Below are 25652 nucleotides of genomic sequence, written 5' to 3' on the forward strand. Positions count from 1 at the left end.
TGGGTACATTTTACTCTGATATTGCGTTTCAACGTCCAAAGTCTACCAACGTTGCGTTGGTGCGATATAGATCTCATACTAAGCACAAAGGTAATCAAAATTTATGAGGCACTTGAGCTTCATGTTTCTAACACGTAATGTTAACTTGCTAGCTCGTTTTAACTTAAGTACCTCTTTTGGTGTGGCTAAGGACGGCATAGGTACTGTTCTCACCTGTGACACACTAAGGATAGTATGTTATTACTTACCAGAGGTTCGATTATGCCATCTAGACAGCAATTGTGCTGTAAGGGAACGACCCAACTCCTGAGACGGCCCCAGTAATGCCAGGACCTTAAGTATATGGCAGAGTCATGGCGCCGGAGCACTGTGTCTTTCTTTATTCTGTGCCTATGTACCTACTACAAGTGTTAAAATGTTAAAATTTTGTCAATGTTCTGTTTATCTGTCACCCCCATCAGCACGTCTAATTTGTGCTTGTTACAAGGCTACAATCTCAATTCGCGTTACCTACAAAACGTTTTTAACTTTCTGATACGAGTATGAACCGCTAGAAGCGTCTTTCCAGCAGCGTCCGTGTTTCTTGCCAAGTATACCAGGCAATAATGAAAAGGCATCTTCTTGGAAAGCGCGCTCCAATCTAGTCTAGACTAGGTTAGGTTCCTACAGAAGTGCTGGTTGGTACCTAAATATATTTTGGTCATAAAAAAAATTTGAACGATTCGACTTCCCAGAGCTCGCCCTAACATTACTATATCCCAAACGTCAAAGGATAGTTTATATATGCACGTATAGTATTTTGTAAAGGTTGTCAAATTTCTGTGTCCGAGTTAAATTCATTGACATCAAAGCGAAGGCCTAGGGGGATCAGAGCGTTTCATCAAATCATTGAAGTGAAACAATTCTATAGTTCTGTCCATAGTTGAACTACTGGTAAGCGGCGCAATTAGATAGATGTAGATATGAAGTAGGTAGCTACTTATGCCTATCTATACGTGTATGTATGTAATTTCGAAATAACTACCGCATATTAAGGTCATATGGTTATTTGAACGATACTATAACTGAATCACACGTTTTTTAAATTTTTGTCTGTCTGTCTGTCTGTCTGTCTGTCTGTCTGTTTGAAAAGGCTAATCTTGGGAACGGCTGAACCGATTTTGACGGGATTTTCACAGACAAGTAGAGAATTGACCAGGGAGTAACATAGGCTACTTTTTTAACCGACTTTCAAAAAGGGAGTTGTGTTTTTCTACCTATGTACACCGAAATCTCCCGAGATTTCTGAACCGATTTGCGTCATTTCTTTTTTAATCGATAGAGGAACTTTGCGACATTGTTTCATAAAAAAATTGGAGTCCAACTCCTCAATCCTGATGCTGCAGGGGATCTGAACAATCCACGCGGGCGAAGCTGCGGGCATCAGCTAGTTTTTAAATAAAAAAAAGTTCAGTTAAAAAATAGTTCATGAGAAACATTTTAAACCTATAAACTTGAACACAATGACGTGTTTTATATAACTTTACTGTAGAGTAAACTCTAACTTACATAAATGTAAAATGCTTACATAAATGTAAGATTGAGTGCTATATATTTTTGTCAATTATATTTATTGATATGTACCTACGTATTTTAAAATGTAGAATATTCAAAATTAGTGCTGTGACACTTTTCGGAGTTACACTAGTATATCTTTATTATAACTTTTCGGAGTGACACTAATATATTATAACTTGGCGAAAGTTTGTGTGTATGTGTGTGTGTGTATGTTTGTTACTCTTTCACGCAAAAACTACTAGACGGATTTGGCTGAAATTTAGAATGGAGATAGATAATATCTTGGATTAGCACATAGGCTATTTTATCCCGGAAAATCAAAGAGTTCCCACGGGATTTCAAAAAACCTAAATCCACGCGGGCGAAGTCGCGGGCATCGGCTAGTGTTGATTATCACTTGCTTTGGCGGTGAAGGATAACATCGTGAGAAAACCTGCATGTCTGTTGTTGTTAAAGGTGTAGGAAGTCTGCCAATCCGAATTTCACCAACGTGACAGACTATGGCTTAAACCCTTCTCATTCTGAGAGGAGGCCTGGGCTCAGTAGTGGGCTGGCGATGGGATGATCATGATGATCATGAAATTAAAGTTTGAGAACATAACTTTTTTCGAGTCCCAGAACAAAGTTATTCCTCATTCTCTCGTCATGCGGTAACGTGGTAACTATCTACTAGTAGGTGTTAGCGAGCTTGTTCGAGGGTTAAGCTCAAGTTGGGTCGAAAAGGTTGCTAACGACCTGTACTTAGTTCCCTTAATTGATAGATTTAAAGCGGAGTTTCGTAAACTTGTAGTTTTAAAGGGCACGGCCATTGGCACGGCTTAAAATTAATTGTGCCTTTTGTCAAACACGAGTAGAAATTTTCCAGAAACATTAATAAAGTTTATTTAAATGAGGTCTCATTTTAGGTACATTTTAAAGAAATGTAACTATATTAAAATTGCGCTTCTCAGTATTTTTCTGTATGGGAAAAGTAATAAAAAATTATTATTAAATTGAAAAAGATTCTACTGTGCAAAAGCCTCCAAAATTTACCTAGTATTTGAATATCAGTACGTACCTAGGTACCTACTACCTACTCAACCGGGAACTTCCGAAAATATATCAATGAAACAAGTGTAAATTAAAAATTTATAACACCCCCGACAAGTGAAGGTTACAGTAACTAGAAAGGACCGAAAAGACCTGACAACTTTCAAACGGCTGAACCGATTTTCTTGGACTATTCCGCGCCTACGATCCTAAGTTTTCCAAAACATCATTTTCAAATAAATAATTATGTATCTAGGTAACGTCCATCTTGACAGCTTGAAATTTGTCAATTGACATAATATTATGAACCTAACGGTTATCTAACCTTCTTTTCTACAAGAAAACTAGAAAAGAGCTGATAACTCTTAAACGGCTGAACCAATTTTTTTGGATTATAGCTAAGAACACTCTCGATCAAGCCACCTTTCAAACAAAAAAAAGTACATTAAAATCGGTTCATTCGTTTAGGCGCTACGATGCCACAGACAGATACACAGATACACAGATACACAGATACACAGACACACAGATACACAGATACACACGTCAAACTTATAACACCCCTCTTTTTGGGTCGGGGGTTAAAAATGGGTTAATCTAACGCCAGTTTCACTTCCCAGTTTTGAGTTTGGTTCATCCAGAAGCTCAATAAGTAAACGCAAGTAACTTGAAACTCGCTGTGAAATGTTAAGCCAAAGCCATAGAGATGTTCCAATATTCTCTCGTATAGCTCCAATAATAAATAGCTCGTAGATCGACGGGGCACGTTATGTATTATGTACGAAATAAATAAAAGTATTATGTTCATCTTCGTCAAACGAATTATTTTACTAAGTAATGTGTCGTAGGTCGTAGCAAAAAAATATTTCAGCTCGGCGGCCTAAGCTTTGCTGTGATTTTCGATAACCCTACGTGATTTTTGCAGGAAAAATATATAGATACTTATGTAGGTAGGTACATAGAAATATAAGCGGTGTACCTATTTCAATGTAAAGATAATTATTTGATTAACTAAATGAATGATGCAGAACCTATCGTCTTAAAGGGGGAGGAAATTAAAATTTGGCAGAAATAGTGCGCGACAGGTTGACCAATTGATGGTAACCGGGGTAACTCGGTGCGAGCGAGCGCGGGTGACGTGCGGGTGTGCTGGGCGTACCCCCGCCTCATGTCCCGATTGCCATCTCGACCTGTCGTGTATTATACTCTTTGCACAGTCATACATCTAGCGTCTCTTCTTTCTGGCACCGGGCGAGTTGAGCCGCCATTGGTAATTAATGACTTAGATATACCTACGCTAAGTTATAATTAAAACTTGCGTTATTGATATCCGAACTATAAGTAAGCACTTAAATTGAAAATTAATTAAGTTTGTTTTGTAACAAGGAATTTAATATTTATGAAAGGACGCCAACATAATATCTACTGTAGTAAAATGTTCAAGTTATTACTCCATAGTTATATTGTCAATAGAAGGAATCCGGGGAATCCGGTTTTTGACAACTAGTCAAATCTGCGACTGAAACTGTCAAAATGCGAGCTTCTATGAAATACTGGCAGGTGACGTCACAAAGATTTTAAAACTAACAAAGGACCCTCTTATTAAATAAAATCACTGAGAAATAATTTATTTTTGACAATGGCAAATACCATATTATTATGATTAACATTTCAAAACCAATTTACAAATTGTATCCTCGAGTCAAGGCACGACATTACAATATTACTGAGTTAACAGTAAGGTAGACCCGGCCGTGTCCCCGGGGGCGGGCAAATAATGGTTGTCAGATTAAACAATGTCAATAGACAAGCGCTGCTGGTTGTTTGCGCGGATGAGAAATAAAAACCACTTTTTGCTTCGTTTGCGTTTTGTAAGATTTTGCAATTTGAGGTCTTTTCTTGATTGTTTCGTTGTTTACTTGAACAAACTTGAGCTTAGGGCTAAAAGACTTTATTTTTAGTATAATTTATTCCTAGTAAAATTTATAATAGTTGTGATAACCTAACTTAGGTTGTTGAGACTAGACGTTGCGTTGGCCCCCTAATTGCAAGGGTTCATAATTCTGCGAGTCAAATTCAAAGACAAAGTCAAATCAAAGTCATTTATTACAAATGGGTACTATTGTACACTTTCTGATTGTCAAACAAAGTGGTGATAATTAATTACTAAAGCTACGAGAACAAGCTCTTTTATCATTTAGATAATCTTCGATTCAGTAATATGCTTTTTTCAGGAGCACACCTTTAATAGATTTCAAAACTTGTGTAAAGACAAGTCTAAAATTGATTCCGGAAAATCGTTAAAAAATTGCACTCATCCCTACAAAATAACTTTCGGATTTTCTTGAGGCGGAGCGCAGGAGTCGCAAGCCATCGGACTATAACAATGACGGAAACGAGTGACCTGTATTTGCTCGTACGTTGCTCTATAATAATATTTCCCACGTAGAGTCTTTATTGAGATTGGCTGCCATGGTCGAAAAGCGAAATCGTTCCGGAGGACATAATTATATTCGAGCCTAGCCAGCCACAGCCTCTGACCGAACATCCACCATCTAAACCAAACCAAGCCACCATATTACAGGCATCGATCTTCGCTCCGACATACTGTGGACTCACTCGCTTAATTCCCAACAAGTTACAACAATAAAACAATACAAACCACAATATACTGTATTTTCAAGTATCCAAGTATGAAATTCGCATGGTATGATTTGCCAATGGGGTGTTGCAGAGCATACACACATTAAATACCCGGATGCATTCCGGATACAAGTGATAAATTGTTTCGGATAAGCTTTTAGGTATCTCTGTTTGTACACACTGTACTAACACACTCCTTGTTTTTAATTTTAAACGGTAATAAAGTCAAGACCAATTCTTATTAGCCTGCTCCTCTGTCCTCTGACTGTTGAGAATTGTGATTTTGCTGTAATCTCAGTAGTTGTGATTGGCTGAATTTATGGTTTTCTTGCTGCGAAAGTACATTTCAACCAATAATGAAAGAGTGTCAGCCAATCGAGAGGTTTGCAATAATATTATATCATCATCATCTTTAACAACCCATCGCTGCAGGTTATTATCCAGGGGATATTTTCCTTTACCGCTAAAGCAAGTGATATTTTCTCTATGATGTTCTCAAAGCTGTGTACGAGTCTGAAACATTATAATATTATATTCTGTGAACTTCCAAGGAGAAAGAAATCATTTCAACTTTCAAGTTCGGTACGTTATTCTAGGCAAGTTAAGTAATCTTTTATTTTATTTATTAACCGATTGCTTTTAAACTTGAGAAGTACATTCAATATTAACACAGCTTTGTCGATTCGAAAAGTCTATTGGAATTAAGAATATTTAGAGTTTGAGTTTCCAGTTAGAAAGTAATGAAACCCAGCTCGAGGGGTTTAATTGAAAGCGATATTGGTTTGAGAGCCGCCGCGGCCAAAGAGAAATGTTTATTCATTGGAGCAATTAGGCGCTCGGTCAATTGTTCGCGATTTTAAACCTCTCTCTGTTACGGGAGAGCTGCAAAATTCGTAAAATTAAACTGCACTCATTATCATCATTTTCAACTGACACACTTGAGTATCACTATCAAGTGAAGGTGACAATGCAAAGTGTATTTGGTTACGTTTTGAATTCTTGGCATCCAAAAATCTCTTAACTGATCACTTATTATTTGTACCTGCACTTCAGAAAAATATCAATGTTTTTTCAAAATCGACGTCATACAACTTTACTTCAAAATTTTTATGTTTTAATGAAAGTAAATAAATAAATATCTATATGTTCTTTTATTTGGGACCATAAGATAAACTCGGTATTGACACCCAGTACAAAACACAGAAACAACAAAAACACAAGATCACAAATTCTTAATCCTAAAACACTGCTTTCCATGCATTGAGTAGGTAGGTATGTTAATTCAAAACAAAATGCAAACCAGAGCAAGAGGTAGTCTCAACAGACTGGAGGCGTATAAAGAGAGGATTTCCTTTACGAAATGCTAACGAATAAAGTTTGCTTACACTTCGGGGAATTTCCCGGCCTGGAGGCGGCGCTTTTAAAGTATTCCCCATTCCAGCTCCAGACATCGATTCCAGACAACTCTCTGGAATAAATAATGTCAATAAAGAAAATATTCTACAATTTATTTTACATTCAGTTTAAGATTTTTTTTGAAATTGCGAGATGAGCTAACGTTTGATGACGACTATTATTGGAAAGCAGCACCAGAAAGCAATGATAAGGTTTAAGTTAGATTAGGTACGCTTGCCTAGAAGATGCTTGTTCACTCTTGTCTTGAACTTATACCTACGTAGAAAGAAACGGCTAACGGCTTTTTATTATTAGTTAAAGGTCAGCACAGCATTGATATTATATCAACGTTTCTTAATTACCTCAAGTGATCTCAACACCTGCTGTAACGCAGTGCACATCTCCTCAGCTCTCGGAGGTGTAATGAATTTGCTCAGAAGAAGCACTCCTGTTGAATATTTACTTCATATTTACGGCCACTTGCTTCCCGGCGGACCGCGCCATAATTTCATTTTAAGATTGCATTATTTTTAAGCGATCTTGTTAAAATTGTCAGGGTTTATGGAGATTCATGAACTGAATTGCAACAATGCGTTGGCTGTTGGCTCCTATGTTGTAAATAGGTCGCTTAAAAGTTGTAGATAATTGAGGATTTGTTTATCCCTGAATTGTAGTCCACACGAATGAAGTCGAATAAAAGGAAAAGCAGACTGACTGACTGACCCACCCACCTATCAACGCACAGCTCAAAGTACTAGACAGATCGGGCTGAGGCATGCACATTATAGCTATTATGACGTAGACATGCGCTAAGAAGGGATTTTTAATAGGGTGCAAAATTTAGAGGTTTGAAAGTGTAGTCCACGTGGACGTAGTCGCGGGCATAAGCTAGTATGTAATATTATTATAGTAAGTACTAAGTATGGGTATGGAATTATAAAATAGCTTGACGGAGTAGACGAAACTATAAGGGTTCCGTGTTATATTGCGAAACCCTAAAAACTACAGCTGAATCAGCTGAGTGTAGCTACGTGTAGAGGCTGTGCGACCTCAAACCGCTGACCGACGTAATTGCGACCCGCGCATGACCTCACCTTTCCGTATTATTCGCATTCCGCTTCTGCAACTCTATCTAATTCATCATGCCAGCTTGATTTCGGCATACGTAATATAGGTATTTCTTTTACAGAAATAGACAGAGAAAAATTGCATAAGTTGCATTTAGTTAGTAAATATTTTTTCGTTTTTCATTTTTCAGACTTGTTGGAAGGCTTGGGACACCGCAGAGACGTAAACTCCCAACGTACAAAAAACTAGTAGTTTAACTAGCAGCATGAAAATCTTCAAAATTATTTTGAATTAAACTAATCTACTGAAATTTGCACCTTGATATGAAAAAACGATTATAATACCAGAATTACGAAACAAAGAGTAATGTGTTATACTTCATTTAAATTGGCATTAAATCAGCAAGTTTTTCTGATACAGGGTCACTTTCCCGTAGTACATTTTTTTTTCACAGTGCACTTTTAAAGTGACATTTAATTTTTGGTAACGCTTTAAAAGTTTTGGAAAAAAATTAATTGCTCTTGTAATTTGGTAGCCAGAGCCTCAATAGAAGATTTGTAGTGCTGATAAATTATCTAGTAATGGCACAGCATCGTTTGTTTTATTGTTTTTTATCTCATTTTTTTTTAATTAGTCTAATTGTAAGAGAATCTGGTATTTTGTTAAAAAACCCAAAAATATTCATAACTCTTAGGGCAATTTAAATATGGCCATGCTGTAGAATTTTTTTTTGCTAGAAATGACCTCCTCTATCTCCCTATTTCGTTTGATCCACGACTTTTTGACCACCCTGTATAACGATTCTGAGGACTTGTTTGACCTTATTCCACCCTCCTAGGTTGCCTATGGGTTATGCGACCCTATTACTAAGCCTCCACCATCCAATCTGTCCATCTGTCTGTCAGCGGGCTGTATCTCGTGAACCGTAATAGGTAGCGAGTTAAATTTACAGATTGTGCATTTCTATAGCCACTATAAATAAAATAAAACATAAATAATAAAAATTTCAAAATGGCTGCAATGTAAATTAAAAAATTAAAAAGTATTTTTTCTTGTACCATCGCAACCCTTCATGAGCGAGTCTGATTCGCAATAAATATGTACAGATGAATATGTGAAACAGTACTGGAACCACTCTCCTAAAGAGAGAAGGCTTTGTCCAGCAGAATTAATATTTAGATTATTTTAGATTGTAATTTTGGGTAAGTAGGTTATTAGCATTTAGAATAATAGATTAGATTTTAATTTAAAATGGCGGTTTAGCGGGTTACAATGTAAATTTGTGATTGTTGGTGTAATTTCCGTTTTGTTTAGCTACAAACAAACAATAGGTAGGTATTTATTGGTGATCTAGCGATGCGTACATCGCGCAGTCACATAAACTCGATGGTCAAACAGAATGGACAATGAGGCGTAACAATCGCAACATTTAACGTCCATTGTTCATGGTAATGCAATGGGCCTCGTTAGCGACAATGCTTAATTCGTTTAAATTAAAATTTCACAACAAGAGTTAATAAACCATGGACACAGCGTGTAATAATATTTGTGGACGAGCTTACTAAAGTAAGCTTTTTGACCCCCGACCCAAAAAGAGGGGTGTTATAAGTTTGACGTGTGTATCTGTGTATCTGTCTGTGGCGTCGTAGCTCCTAAACTAATTAACCGATTTTGATTTAGTTTTTTTGTTTGAAAGGTGGCTTGATCAAGAGTGTTCTTAGCTATAATCCAAGAAAATCGGTTCTGCTGTTTGAAAGCTATCAGCTCTTTTCTAGTTACTGTGACCTTCACTTGTCGGGGGTGTTATAAATTTTTAATTTACACTTGTCCACTAGAGATGTGCTGTGCAGTACGTTGAGGATGTGTGTGATATTAACTAATCATTACTGAAAAGGGTTCAATAAAGCCAAAGCACCTTCTAAATGAGAAAAGTAGAGTGCCTCTTTTCATTTATAGAATCTTCTAGCATCTCTAGTCTATTCAGAAAAGAGGAAAGTTAGTAGCTGAAGTGGTTAGAGGAGGAGTTCACGCAGCTCGAAAACCCCATAAAAGTTGGGGTCCCAAAATGATGAAATTATTACCACGCACCGTAAACACATCATTGTGACAGCAATCTCAAGCGTCTCTGGAAGCTTCTCGACTTTCCTCTACGCCTCTGAGTTTCGGGTTATTATCACTGATAAGAGACGAAATCATATTATGACATTGTGTGGTAAATGTATGTTCAGTTCACTGCATTATTACTCCAAGAAAACTCTCATTATGAGATTGTTTGGGGTTTCGTACTTCAAAAAGGAAAAACGGAACCCTTATAGGATCACTTTGTTATCTGTCTGCCTGTCCGTCTATCGTGTATGTCAAAGAAACCTATAGGGTACTTCCCGTTGGACCTGGAATCATGAAATTTGATAGGTAGATAGGTCGTATAGCACAAATAAAGGAATAAATCCGAAAACAGTGAATTTTGTGGTTATATCACAAAAAAATTGTGATATAACATCTGTTCTATAAAATGATAAATGCGACGCTGAAACAGAATATTATGTTGTGTAGATCATAGCCATGTTGGGCGGTGTGCGCTAAATAATACTTTAGTCACAATTTCCAGCGCCCAATATTAGGGACAAATATAATAATATTATGTTAGGCTGACCGCATTATTATCACAAATTGTCTGTCAGAACATATTCTGTCAACATTTTTTAAAATACTAGCTGATGCCCACGACTTCGTTCGCGTGGATGTAGTTTTTTTAAAAATCCCGTGGGAACTCTTTGATTTTCCGGGATAAAAAGTAGCCTATGTGCTAATCCAGAGTATAGTCTATCTCAATTCTAAATTTCAGCCCAATCCATCCAGTAGTTTAGGCGTGAAGGAGTAACAAACATACACACACACACACACACACACACACACACACACACACACACACACACACACACACACATACAAACTTTCGCCTTTATAATATTAGTGTGATGAATTTTGTACTTAATCACTTTTTGGCAATCGCGTTATATTCTTGCCAAACAGTGACAGTATTTAAAAAACTAAATCAGAAGTGACCTTTCGCAAGTGGACCTTGGAAAAAAAACTAAAGCAAAATTCTCGATAACCAGTTTTCATAAACTTTCGAAATCGAACATCAAATAAGGTTTTCTGCCGCCATAATATGATAGAATGTCCTTAGCAAAACTATAGAATGATGTCATAGTCGTATTAGGTTTTATGTAAGTATGTGGATTGGGTTCGTGTTTCGATTGCTAAAAATGCTCACTTAAGCGCTGCCCACGTTTTTATACAAAATTCCTCAATGCGATTACTGAACCTTTACTATTCGATAGTTAATTTTTTTTTCTTCGAATCAAGAATTATTGGATTTGGATCGGATACGTAAAAAGCCTGACAGTTTGCGGTGTGATTGCGGGGTCTAGCCACGGTCTAGCACAATAGTTAATTGTTATGCAAGGCTGCAAAGTTGTTATTTTGTCGCGAGAGTTTGTATTGAATTCCGAGCCAGCGAAGGATTCTAAGGTTGAACCACGGGCGAAGCAAGTGGTTCAAAAATAGAATCCTGAGCGTAGCGAGGAATTCAAAGTCTCGAGCGCAAATAAAGCAGCGAGAAAAACGCTAGATGCTAGATACAAGAGGCGCCAGTACCGTGGATCTTCCGGTGTTTGTCCGATTTTTTCTGACCGAAATTTCTAATAATATGCGGCCAGCCTTAGAGGCAAATACTGGCATTAGCTGGTACGAGTCCGCTCTCATCGGGCGCTAATGGGCTATTACTTGAGCGCAGCGCGGGTCAGACAGTTATAGCGCATTACGATAATAGCGCTATATGTCGTTTAATTATTGCATAGTTTGTAATTAGAGATCCGAAAATTGCGGCCTAAATTTTGTTATCCTCTAACACACTCTCGGATTTCTGGGCGTCTATGATATAGAAATTAATAAATTCATAGATTTTAGACCTCCCTGGCGCAGTGTTGATTTTCAAATCTCTGGTCTGGTCTGGTGGGAGGCTTGGGTCGTGGCTAGTTACCATCCTACCTGCAAAGCCGTGTCACTAAGCGATTTAGCGTTCCGGTACGTGGGTTTAATAAATAAAAAATTGCCTTACCCCCACAGACACACAGATACGTTAAACTTATAACACCTCTCTTTTTGGGTCGGGGGTTAAAAATATCCGCTTGTGAAAGAGCCCTTACGCTTAACGTTTGAATCCGATCTAGTTAATTAGGTCACGTACCTACACTAGTGCCTGAATTGCTAAGAACGCTTTACACTAACTAAGTAACGACGCAATTTAACTTAAAAGTTAAAACCAGCTTTTAAGCACTGCACGGATACGGAAAAAAACTATTAAGATATAATTGCATATAAACTGTTTTAGCTTTGTTAAAAGATTTAAATCTCTATTATGATTTAAAACATGTGTGAATTAAAAATTTAAATCATTGCCGATAGGCCAAGTTTACTTTAATATTGCATTGCATTGTAGTACAACATTGTACAACATTGTAATTGGGATCGGGTCCATAAGAAGTAAGTGCAAGTAATACTGATACCTACCTATAAAATATAACTGGATGACTGAGACTTACAGCATTGAGATAACAGCTGATATTCCTCAAACTGTTGGACAGATTTTTATCAAACAGCTCGATTAGATTCCTTTTATTGTATAACTTCATTTATTTCAAACAAGCGAAAATTTTACTTAATAATTTAATTTGTCTATCACTATTTTGAACACAAAATAATGTGTTTGCATGCCAGCTTTTTGCGTCGTAGGGACTCTTGGGTTAAAAAGGTAGGTCTGTAGTCTGTACATACCTACCTACTCAAAGGTACGTAGGTACAACTCTGTTTTCCACTTTGCACGTGCCAAGGCATATTGTAAAAGAGCCATAATACATTTTTGAGTTACGAAGAATTTTCTCATTAATACGCGTTGCCAAGTTTCTAGGACATATTTAGGGCTAATAAATTAAGCGAGGCCCATGCTTTTGCCAAGAATTTTTAATAGTTACATTCTTTTTTCAGATTTTAATAAAATGTTCGCCGGGTTTGCTTGACAGGACCTCGCTACACAGTGATATTATGATAGATCTATGCAGCTACATCATATGGACCAAGAGCCCGGAAGGGCTAGACTTTCGCTATTTTATAAAAGCTGAAAGTTTCTATGCGCTCTGTCCCCAACACAGGGAATATGAAGTTTGGATCATAACATGGCTTTTGCAGATAACAGGTAACAAAGACGTATAAAATCTTTCGAAGAGTTCCCACGGGATTTTTAAAGCATAAATCCACGTGAACGAAGTCGCGGCATCTATTGTAACAAAATAATGTTATGCATGCCACCAATCATCATAGTAAACTAAAGAACTAAGTTGCTAACATTAAAAAAATACATTAGTAGGTACTTACACAATATAATGTACAAAAAAATTCTACAATTACATTTAACCGACCTACTTTTATAATAATCCCCCAGTTTTAATTTCAACACAATATCTTACAAATGAATACATGAATCTCATGTTTTAAATTCTATTCCTTTGTGTTAAAGTTCAGTTTGGATTGGGATGTGGGTAGGTTAAATTACGGGACCTTGCAAATGAGATGGGTCGCCGTTAGAGATCAAATTAAAATTTCGCTCTTCATAATCACGTAGGTATATGCGCTTTAATCTTTATTATAAAGGTTGGCTCGCATTTTGTTTTCCCTTTTAAAGGATTACCCGGAGATTGGTAAAAAACAAAACTGGGATAACAAAGATGTGTTTCGTTATAAATTATTTTGCATAAAATAAATAGTTTCCGACATGACAATATTTTCTAAGAATATTACAGATTTTAGCTGTTATAGCCTAGTGGTTAAAACATCCGTATCCTAATCGGGAGGTCGGGAGTCCGATCCCGGGCACGCACTGCTAACTTTTCGGAGCCAAGCAATTAAATATCACTTGCATTAACGGTAAAGGAAAACGTCGTGAGGAAACGTGCATGTCTAAAAGTACTCTTTAGTGTTTGAAATCTGCTAATCCGCACATGGTTAGCGTGGTAGACTAAGGCCAAACCCCTTCTCATTCTGAGAGGAGACCCGTGCTCTGTAGTGAACCGGCCATGGGTTGATCATGATGATGACGAGGATGAATATAAGTAATAGAGTAAAATCGTAATGGATTAATTTTTTTTTTAACATCTGGAACTATGTTTTGTGGACCGATCAACCGATTTGTGGATTGTTTGTTCGCGTGGACTACACAAATTTTAAACCCCTATTTTAACTCCTTAGGGGTTGAATTTTCAAAAATGTTTTCTTAGCGGATGTCTACGTCAAAAAATAGCTATATGCATGCCAAATTTCAGCCCGATTCGCTTAGTAGTTTGAGCTGTGCATTGATTGATCAGTCAGTCAGTCAGCTATTCCTTTTATATATTTAGATAGATAAAATTCAACTTTTAAGAGGATCATTGTCAACGATCCCCCGTCGATTTCCTACGTATGATATTATTGTTCTCATCTCTATCTGCCCTGGTTCGTGTATTCTCGGTTCCTAGATCGGTGCATTTGTGATAACCAATTCTAATTGCTGTGATTGGCTGAATTTACCATGTTCTTGCTGCGACAGTGAGTTTGAGCCACTAGCGGAACAATGTTAGCCGGTCAGAAATGATTGCAATTAGTCAACCTGTATGACGTCCGTGTTCTGTTTTTGATTACAAAAAAGAAAAAATTGTTGTTGCAATCATCAATTTTAGCAAATAGTGAAAGAGAGTCGACCAATCAGAGGTCACAACTACCGTCACACTTTCTGTGAAACTATGGCAGTAGGCTTACCGAGTAATGAAAACAATTTTTCATTCTGTAATGTCATGTGGCAAGTAGGGTTGCCACCTGCCTCTTTTTGATTTACAGGCTACCACCATCAAAAATACGGGGTTTAGATTTGAAGAAATTTAAAAATTTGAAGTATTTGAAGAAATAGGCGGTGGTTCTCTCTGAAATGCATGGAAAGCCTATTTAGATATTTCAGTTTATTTATAAGTTTTGTATTTTTTCTCTGTATGTTGCCGTGTCTTGATTGGTGAACTGTGTTTGCAATGTGATTTTAAATAAAAGATTTATTTATTTAAATAGCTTTTAAAAACTCTAGTTTTGTAAAGCAAAATGTTATACATTTCATGCATACAATCTTTGCATTTTAACTTAAATTTACATTTAACTTGTAATTCCACCTTCACAGTATCAATACTATGGCCGTAGCCAGGAATCGATTTCGGGAAAGGTTTTATCAGGGCCGGAACTGAATCCTGTCATGAGGAAAAAAACATTCGCTCAACTTTATGGGCTAATTACCTGGTTAGTGGAATTTCGCCTTTCAATTTGACAGTGAGATAAAATACAACAATAAAAAAGCGCGAGCGCAGTGAGCGTAAGTGTTTTTGGTTCAATTACAGAAAGAATTAAAGTGAAAGGGAAACGAGTTTAGCCATAGCAAGATTTTATTTTTAAAGCTCCCTATCCATACTAATATTACAAATACGACAGTATATCTATTTGCCTATCTATTTGTTACCCTTTCACGGCCCATCTTCTTTACCAAAATTTTGGTACTTACTATTCAGAGGTAACTTGCATCCCAGACATAAACTTTTTAGCCCGGAAAATCCCCCACGGAATTTTTAAAACTCTAAATTCATGCAAACGAAATTGCGGGGCTTACACCAAGTAATACAAATTCAAAGCGCGAGTGAAGTGAGCGCGAAATGTTTGATATATTTCCAAAAAAAAATTGGTAAGCAAATGCAAGAAATAGTGTAAGTATTATTTTAGGCTTAGGTTTTTGACGGCTTCCCAGGCGCAGTCGCCATTTCTAAATTTCTGGTCTGGTGGGAGGCTTCGGTCATGGCTAGTTATATGGTTAGTATGGCCCTAACGGCCAAGAAATTAGACTGCATCATCACTTACCACTAGAAAAGATTAAAGTCACGGGCTAACTTGTATAAAAAAAGGCTAACATCCTCAAACCAAGCCCCGCCGCCTTGGCTACGACCATGATCAATATCGAGTGGGTTTCGGCTACGCATTGCCGCAAAAGGAAAATATTCTTTCTACTGGACATAACGTCAGTGTTCGGTTTCGCCAGCCAAGTGCGAGTCAGACTCACGCACCGAGGGTTCCGATTCGGGTATTTTTTTCGACATTTTACACGAGAAATCAAAAACTGTTATGCATTAAAAAAAATATGCATAAAAATAAATAAAAATCTGTTTTAGAATGAACAGGTAAAGCCCTTTCATATGATAACCCACTTGATATATGTAGTTATCTTACTTTGAAAATTGAAAATACTAATATTTGTTCATGAACACATGACAGACGGATAGAAGGACAGATGGACAGACGGACAGACGGAAAGACAGACAGACTGATAGACAACGAAGTGATCCTATAAGAGTTCTTTTTGCTTTTGAGTTACGGAACCCTAAAAATATTTAGTTTTATTTGCCCCGTATTTTATTTTCATAATTACCGGTTTCTCTATCCTGACATACGGGGTAACCAGTAAAATACGGGGCCTCTGGCAACCCTATTCGGAAAACACTGTCACATTCAAGTTAATGTCAAATATTTTGTTTTCAATTACAGAAAGCTGCATCAATCATTATTACAATATTTTCTTTGTTGTGATTGGCTGAATTTTTGAGTTTCAGCCAATAAACAGACTGTTTGCCAATTAAACGTCATAACAATATAAATGCCAGAAAGTTTAACCAACAAAAACAAACTTAGTGAGAATGCAAACGGCACACAATTTATAATACATATTATATTAGTCGTATATAATAGATATTATAGTAGTCATTCACTTTGGTAATAGTCAGATTGTCATCAGTAAAATTGATATTGGTTGATGTATCGTAAATTATTGTTTCGGTGACAAATATTTTTATTTTCTATTTATCTTTGAACAGATTGGAATAGAATGAAATGGAATGGAATACAATGATTAATTTTTATTCCTGTAAACTTTTAGGTAAACTTCAAAGTGTTTTTGAATGGTCAGAAAAATTTACCACTGGTTCGGAATGCCGTTCCTACGTTTTCTAGGGTTTCGTACCTCAAAATGAAAAACGGAACTCTTATAGGATCACTTTGTTGTCTATCTCTCTGTCTGTCGTGTGTGTCAAGAAAACCTCTAGGGTACTTCCCGTTGACTCAAAACCATGAAATTTGGCAGGTAACCTAACTGCGTAATTTTGGGTAGTTTTTTTAATCGATAAAGAAAGTTTGCGACATTGTTCAATAAAAAATTTGGATTCCAACTCCTCAATCCTGATGTTGCAGGGGACCTGACTACTAAAGCTAATGGGATTTAAAAAGTGTCGATTATTAATTGATATTGAAGGTATCTATACCAAGTAAACACTTTGTCGTTGACCTCAACCCTGATGCTGTAAGAAATTGCATTCCTAAATCCTGGTGATCCCTCGGGATTTGAAAAGGATAATCCGTTTAAATATTCTTACGTGATACAGAAACAAGTTGCATCCCGGGGACGGGCTATTACGGAGAGGCAACTTTTGTTCTGGGAAATGAAAGTATCGGGATTTTTAAAAACCTAAATCCACGCGAGCGAAGCTGCGGGCATTAGCTAGTTGTAAATATGTTTAGAAGCTACTATAAGATAATAGATAAGGTACTTATTTCCTTATATTTTTAATAAATTTAATTTATAAATTGCACGTCCTGTCCTTTTCTGTAATACATTTTTTTCTCAATATCTACCGCTTTATCTCATAGCAAGAGTCTGTAAGACATAATACAGTGAAAATAGTCAAAATATACAATTTTTGCAGTTTCCACGTCAGTACCTGTCGAATTTTTCTAACAGTGTAAGCAGCAGAGCTGAGTTTACCATCAAGTGTTGATATGTGGGTGTTCCATAGAAGCTTTGCATCTAACATTATACCGAGAAACACGGGGTTCTCCTTTATTTTCAACATATATTTATTTATATTTATTTTCATGTACCAAAATTGTAGTTACAAAGTTAAGATAAATTAAGCTATGTACAAAGGAAATGCTTATCTCTAAACAGAGATTTCTTCCAGCTTCCCCGTGCAGGTTGTGAGTAAGGTGCATAAATACGTGGAATAGGTCCCATGGTACTAGATTTATAAAATGGTTAATACAAGTGCTACACAATAATATTTACACAAATATCTTCCAATAAATACCAAAATAAAATACTTACATACAATAATAATATAATAATAAATAGTTATGCATAATATAATAAAATACGAATAAATATAATATATATAAAATATAATAAAATACTCTATTGTAATGATAGGTAATACTGCTTCACTCTGTATTTGAATGAATGTACTGAGCGGCAATTCACTCTAATATTCTCAGGAAGTGAGTTCCAAAGATGGGTGGCTAGTACGGTGAAAGATTTGCTGTAGAAGACTGTGTTACAATGGGGAGTGACGAGAGGATTTTTTGAGACACAAGACCGCATAGGCCTAGTAGGAGGGAGCGAGAATTGAAATCGCTCTCGCAGATAACCAGGGGAAGAGGTATTGAGAACATTGTATAGAACAGTCAAAATATGCAAATTGTGGCGAAAGCGAATAGGGAGCCATTTAAGCTGACGACGGTAGTCGGAAATGTGATCGAATTTGCGCAGTCCATATATAAAACGTATGCACAGATTCTGAAGCCGATCGAGTTTGTCAAGTAGCTCCTCAGTGGCGTCTAAGTAGCACACATCAGCATAGTCGAGAATTGGAAGCAACAGAGAATGTGTTAGCATGATTTTGGTACGTAGCGGAAGAAAATTCTGCAGTCTCTTCAAGGAATGGATCGAATAATGCAAACGTTTACTAAGCTGATTTATATGTGCTGCCCAAGCGAGGTTGCCATCCAATGTCAACCCTAGGTTTTTTGCTGTGAATGTGTAAGCAACGGGTGTGCCATCATAAGAAACCAAAGGCAAATCATTGAAGTTAATACGATTTCTTAGCGGCCTACTTCCAATAATCATAACCTGAGATTTATTAGGGTTAACTAATAAACCAAAAGAGTCAGCCCAATTTTTGATGGCAACTAGATCTGCGTTCAAAGCAGTTATCTCTGTATCCAAGTCTGACAATGTTGCATGCCTATAGAGCTGCAGATCGTCTGCATATAGGTGGTAGTTAGAAGTAAGAATTTTGGTGATTTCATTGATGAAAATTGAGAAGAGAAGAGGGGATAGTACACCGCCTTGAGGTACACCAGTAGAGAGGCAAGCCCAGTCAGAGTTAGCCTCTTCAGAGTGCACCCTCTGCAGGCGACCATGAAGATAGGAGTGAAACCAGTCAATCGCAGAGGAGGATATGTTAAGAGAACGAAGGATACCAAGAAGGATATCAAAGTCAACTGAGTTAAATGCGTTACTAAAATCCAACAAGGCGATAATAGTCACTTGTTTGTTATCCATTGCATAACGAATGTCATCAGTGACTTTGAGTAACGCTGTAACGGTGCTGTGCGAGGGTCGAAAACCTGATTGGAGGGGACTCAGCAGATTGTTCTTAAAGAGATACATTGATAATTGTTTAAAAACAGCATTTTCAATAATCTTTGATAGGATAGGTAAAATCGAAATAGGACGAAACTGTGAGAGGGAATTAGGATTAGCAATTTTCGGTAGGGGAATAACATGGGCCTTTTTCCAGTCTGTGGGAAAGATCTTATGAGCCAGGGAGAAGTTTAATATGTGAGTAATAATAGGCACCAAAAGATCTAAAATGAGTAATATCATGTCACGGCTCAAGCCATCACTACCGACAGCTTTAGTTGAAATGGAAAGGATGTATTTCTTGACATCCTCCTCCGCAATTTCTTGGAAACAGAAAGTTTCGCACAAAGGTGGGGTAATGTTTGTTAACTTTTGAAGAGTTACAATTTTTTTAGAGTCAGAAACTAGAACAGGTGGGGAGGAAAAATGTGTGTTTAGTGCATTTATATCAACAGAGTCTACTAACGTACTATGAAATTTGCCCACACCTAGGGATTTAAGAAATCTCCATTTTTCGGATGTAGAAGCGTTATCTATGGAGGAATGGATATAGCGGCGCTTGGCATCCCTACACATCCTATTGCAGAGATTACGCAATTTCTTATAGGCTGCCACATTTTCGTCAGTCGGTGATTTTTTACATTTAGTCTTGGCCTTGTTACGTTTACACATTAGCTTCTTAATTGAGTCGGTCAGCCAAGGTGCTGGTAAATGCCTAATCCTGACAGGCCTCAGTGGAGCATGAGTATTATATAAGTTAATGAGAAGAGTTGTGAAAAGTTTTACTTTATTATCAATATCCAGTGCATTATAAACACAGGTCCAGTCAATTTCCGACGCATCTTTCCTTAAACACTCAATATTAATATTTTTGAAATTACGTTGCAAAATAACCTTATGCTTACGTTTTGGCGAGCGCACTTTATAGCGAAGATATAAAAGATCGTGGTAGGAGAAGGGAGCAGTGAGCTGACCATGCAAAAGAACGTTTTGAGGACACGAAGTAATTATCAAGTCTAGAAGAGAGGGAACAAAACTCGGGGCGAAGTGGGTTTCTGAAAGAGGAAGGATAGTCATATTAATGGAAGACACTAACGATTTTAATTTTTGCGATCTACTATCGTTTTTTAATAGGCATGTGTTAAAGTCACCCAATATAATAACGTCGGAATAGGAAGGTGTAAGATTCTCAAGAAGTTGTTCAAAAGTGTCAAAGTAGTTGATAGTAGATGAAGGACTATATACAACACCAATAAGAAATTTAGAGTGGTGAGTACTGATTTCAAGGAAAAGATGTTCTAGACTACCTGAGTAGGCGGAAGGTGACTGACTAATAATTTTGAATGATAAGTTGTTCCGAATGTAGATACATACACCGCCTCCACCTTTGTCTGTCCGATCATTACGGATAAGAGTAAAACCTGGTAGTCTGTAAAGTTCGGAAGAGAGAGAAGGTTTGAGCCAGGACTCAGAAACGAGAATACAATCGACTAGGACGCCACTAAAAGATGCCAAAAGATCAGCATAATGTGCCGGAATGCTTTGTGCATTAATATGCACAACATTAAGGTAGCGAGAGTCATCAGAAAATATATTATTCAGTTTGCGTTCAAGAGAGATGCTGCAGTCAGAGGAGAAATCACTACACACACTTTGAAATTCATCAGAGGAAGAGCATGAAAAGAATTCATCATCACAATGTATTGGTAATATATCAGACATAATAGAGTACTTTATGAAAATAAACTATATACTTAAAATAAAAATATAAAAAAATAAATAAATTATAATAATAAAATACTTGTATATATATATGTATATAATAATAATACCAAATACACGAGTCTACTTATATACATTTATACCCGCTAGCATCATAGGAGGAACCGTTTACAACCCAATTATTCATACATTATACAAAACAAAACCAATAATTAAAGCATAAAAGAAAGCACATCAACTACTAACTTAAATTAAACTAAGTAGACAATAACAAGCTGAACCTTAGAACTACATATTTACAATGATAAATCGTTAATTGTCTATTTATACTACAGGACAAGCACATTAGACAGGTACCTACTTTACTATACCAGTGTGAATACTGGCAGAACGGAATATCTAAATATACAATGGTGTTATTGTTATAGTGTTGGGTTATATTTAATTACGTATAACAATAAGTAATATTCAAAAATTCCATTCTTGATCACTTCCAGTAAAAACATGAACGAACCCATACCATTGGACTCGACAAACGTCGTAGGTCCATGTCATAGAACTGTTAATAACTACTAATTGTCGGCTCCAGTGCTACCGTATCCATGCCTGTAAATAAGATCCAAGGTTCGCATAGACAAAACGACTGTACCTCGAGACATTTGTCGAGTACACATCATGAAGCATGTCACTGTCGTCTTCTGTCAATGTCAATTAGCTAATTTTCGACTTTGACTGGCTTAGACACAAGTTTGACACACGATAGGTACCTACGAGTACCGTACGCAATTACGCATAATATAGTAACTTTTGTAAACAAGTATTATAACAGAGAATGGATTATACACAAATGTGAGGGTGTAGGTACCTCGGTGCTAAACTGTATAACTAACTGAGTAGGTAGGTATGTCTACGAGAAGTGATGCAATACAACAGCGCACAAGAAACCAGCGGCCGAATGAAAAACGTGTACCTAATTAGTAGCTATTTGCTTACTTCTTAGTGATTCTTTTGGCCCTCGAGGGTGCATTAAAGGATGGTTTATTCACATTAGAAGTCGGCTTGGCAGTAGGAGCGGCCGCTGAAGGCGTGGCTTCTTCGTCAGCGCGCGCCTGGCTAATGGAATTTACTTCCGTAATGGTTGTGACGCGGTAACGCTTGTTGGCCTGACCCGCAATAATAATAAGACCATCTCTCGTCCAGCACTTCGAAATCCCAAACTTCTGCCTCGCTGCCATAAAAGCGTCGTGCCTGTCTTTTGTCAGAAATTCCGACAATGTTATGCCAGTATTCTTGAGTGAAGTCTTTGCAAACCACACCTGATTCCTCATTGACAAGTCATGGAACTTAAGGAGTATGGCCCGGGGCTTGTCGCTCTTAGGCTGACCGATCCGTTGGCAACGACTGAGGCAGTCTTCCTGGAAGGCCGACAGCTTGAGATGATCAGACAGAGATGTGCTTACCGTGGCCGCTAGATTGCTGTCATCGCTCTCGGGGATGCCATGTACTAATAGCATCTTTTTTCTGCTCCGCATCTCAAGTTGATCCATTTGCTTGGCTAGGACTTCCACTTGTTGCTGTAGACCTGAGAGAGCTGACAACACGAAGGTCCGGAAAGCATTGAATTGAGCTGCAATATTTGAGGTGGGGCTCGCAGCTGGAATAGCACCTTGCAAGTTTTTTTGAAACTCAGCCATCTGTGTGTTAAAGTGCTCCGTCAACGCCTGTACTGACTGCTGAATGGCCTCCATTTAGTAACTTTTGTAGTGATTGAGGTTATGGTGATGTGATAAAGTTATTTGGATTATTATGTTGCAATTTATGGATTTGATGAATGGAACACTGCTAGCAAGGTATGACAACACTTAAAACATGTTTAAAACTATACTAAGATAATTTTAAATAAATAAAACAGTATAAGACTCGCAAAACACGTGCGTGCGTTTTCGATGCCTACCCACCATTTTCACATATGATTATTTATCAATGAATTTATGTCATTTAAGGTCCTGGTATTGGGCAGTGTGAATTCAACACACTTAGATTTCTTTGCATTTGGAAGTAAATTGTTAGCAATAAATCAGAGAGTGACCTGTGATATGGCATTACATATTCTATACATTCATTATATATATATTATTTATAGATATTCATTATACATTGTCAAAAATTATAATATTAAAGCTGTGCGTATTGCGTGAGGAATAGGTTGCAAGAGAGTTGCAACTTGCAGGGTTTGATGCATACGCTATTGCCAGCAAACATGAGACATATTTTTATCTACAGGCAACGTCTGAGTAGGTAACGCATACGTCTAACGCAAGTTGAAATGTATTTAGTTAGACCTATCGACAAGTTTGGAGTCGGGTGCAGTCTAAATGTGGCCCGTGTGTTTAGACTGTCCGTTTCTGTCAGTTTCACGTGTCGTCCCCCGCACTTCACCACCCCGCTTGCACAAATCGAGACAGCACGAAATTTTCAAGATTTCTGGGTGTAATTTCTGGTTTTCGTAGTTCCCACATAATTATAACAATATAAAATATATAACGATAATTTTTTTACTACATAATATTCATTAAATTTTCTAGGTCTGTGGTTTTTCCAAATTTCATTAAATTGCTTCGTTGTCTAGAAAAACGAGCACAAAGTTGGGCCTTTTTTTAAAGAAAAATACAAATCTTTGAGCCCCTGTAATTTTAAAACTACATATTTTTAGAAAAATCTAAAACACCACAGACACAAATATTAGTTTCTAGACTATGTCTGCAAAATTTCATGGACTTTGGTTGCTTAATATTCAAATGAAATGGGAACTACGATTGTATGGAGTAAGTGACGGAGAGAGCTCTGTTAAAAGCATAATTTAGTCAAATGAGCATAACGCTCATCTGACTGATAACTTCGTATCTGACAAGTTCGTAAATAGAGTAAAAAAGACTTCGAAACACTTTCGACATTTTGAAAATTCGTGGATAAATGCAAGCAACGTGAATGATAATAATGCATGACCTAGTCGCTCTGATAACGCGAACGGTTAAAAGCCTCGAAATCGGATTTCTTTCAGATAAAATCGTGTCGAGGCGAGGCAGGCGGCTGTTAGCGCCTCGAGGCGGGCGGGAGGCAGGCGGGAGGCACCGGGAGCCGGGAGGGAATGAATGCACACTACTGTAGCCTTAGTATAAGACTTCGCATGTCAACGTTCGTAGAACTCGAGCATCGAAACACTTCAACGTTAAAGTTAAATTGACCTTAATACCTAACCTAGTTTTGAAAATTTGCTACCCCCTTTTTTTTTGCGCAAACCGAACTTAAAAAGCTCTGATAGCTTCGTAGTTAAGACGTCGGTCTCTTATATGGGGGATCCTGGGTTCGATCTCGGGCACCACCTTTAGCTTCACGGTGAAGAAAAACATTGTGCGGAAACCTGCATGCCTGAGATTTCGCCATAATGTTTTCAAAAGTGGATGTAGACTACAGTCTACATCCACTTCCACACTACAGTCTACCAATTAATATTTGGCCATCGCGGCATATTATGGTCAAATCCTGTTCATTCTGAAACAAGACCCCTGCTCCGCAATGAGCTACTGATGGGTTGGTCAGTGATTTTTTTTTAATTTTTAGTTTGTTTTTGGCAGGGCAGTCGTGTTTAGTAATTATTTTAACTACGACTTGTATACTATGACGTTATAATTGTTTCGATACTCGAAATGTGGGGCGGACTAATTCCGGCCGGCAACGCATCGGCGGTACCTCTGGTGGTTCAAATGTTCATGGGCGGCAGTAATCACTTAACACCAGGTGGCCCGCCTACTCGTTTGCTCGCTATTTTTTATTAAAAAAAAGTACTAACATTGTCGACACCTGGGAGCGTACTAAGCCTAGAACCTCCGAAACGTCGAGAGCCCTCAATATTCATAAACTGCGCTCGAACTGCGGAGGGTTAAGGCCGCCGCTGACATACTTGCCGAGAGCTTTTATACAAACGAGCATTAGACGCGTTTATTCCCTTCAAAATTTTTCTTTTACTGAAAATTTTGTTACTGAAAACATTTGTATGACAAATCGTTATCTCTTAAGTATGTTTTTTTTTGTAAAAATAAAATAAAAAAATATTAACTTACTTCTGCTGTCCCGATTTTTTTCATTCAAAACAATGAAAATATGATCATTACATGAAACTGAGTCGATCGGCACTAAAAAAAGTTTTTGTCAATTGCGTTGATTTTTATGGACAACTCACGCTTGACCAAAAAATTGACTATGCCAAAATTGTTTTCACAAAAGAAGACCTACAGTTTCCTAAGACAGTTTCCCTGTATCTCCTACTATTGGATTTCCCCATACTATGTCCCAGTTAAAAAAACACACTGTATAAGTATAGTAAATTCGTAACGTGCGCTTTACAATAATCACTACTAATCATCACAATATTATCAGCAACCCATTGCCGGCCCAATACTGAGCACGGGTCTCCTCTCACAACGAGAAGAGCCATAAACCACCACGCTGGTCAAGTGCATATGGCAGACTTCACGCACGCTTGAGAACATTAAGTAAAAGTTTCAGGCATGCAGGTTTTCTTACGATGTTTTCATTCACCGATGAAAGCCAGTGATATTAATTGCCTACACACACAACTCTAAAAAGG

At 37.4% G+C, this 25652-nt stretch overlaps 1 protein-coding gene and 2 long non-coding RNA genes across 3 annotated transcripts; 1 reads left to right on the forward strand and 2 right to left on the reverse strand.

The window, feature by feature from the left end:
* Positions 1-11315, reverse strand: LOC123865100. Its single transcript, XR_006795897.1, has 3 exons — positions 11141-11315; positions 7990-7993; positions 1-13 (listed from the first exon to the last, which is right to left on the reverse strand). It is a non-coding gene; the product is annotated as an uncharacterized LOC123865100 (long non-coding RNA).
* On the forward strand, positions 1616-13641 carry LOC123865148. The gene is made up of 3 exons (XR_006795922.1): positions 1616-1627; positions 2245-2247; positions 13554-13641. It is a non-coding gene; the product is annotated as an uncharacterized LOC123865148 (long non-coding RNA).
* An 8352-nt stretch (positions 13642-21993) lies between these two features.
* Positions 21994-22954, reverse strand: LOC123867423. Its single transcript, XM_045909433.1, has one exon. The coding sequence runs from the start codon at positions 22750-22752 to the stop codon at positions 21994-21996; it is 759 nt and encodes a 252-aa protein (XP_045765389.1). The 5' UTR covers positions 22753-22954.
* Between the last annotated feature and the right edge of the window lie 2698 nt (positions 22955-25652).

The sequence above is a fragment of the Maniola jurtina genome, chromosome 1, assembly GCF_905333055.1.
Source record: "Maniola jurtina chromosome 1, ilManJurt1.1, whole genome shotgun sequence".
Classification (NCBI taxonomy): domain Eukaryota; kingdom Metazoa; phylum Arthropoda; class Insecta; order Lepidoptera; family Nymphalidae; genus Maniola; species Maniola jurtina.

Bases quoted from the DNA above. Each gene is read 5' to 3' on its own strand.
- LOC123867423 (XM_045909433.1), bottom strand. From the start codon at position 22,752: ATGGAGGCCATTCAGCAGTCAGTACAGGCGTTGACGGAGCACTTTAAC.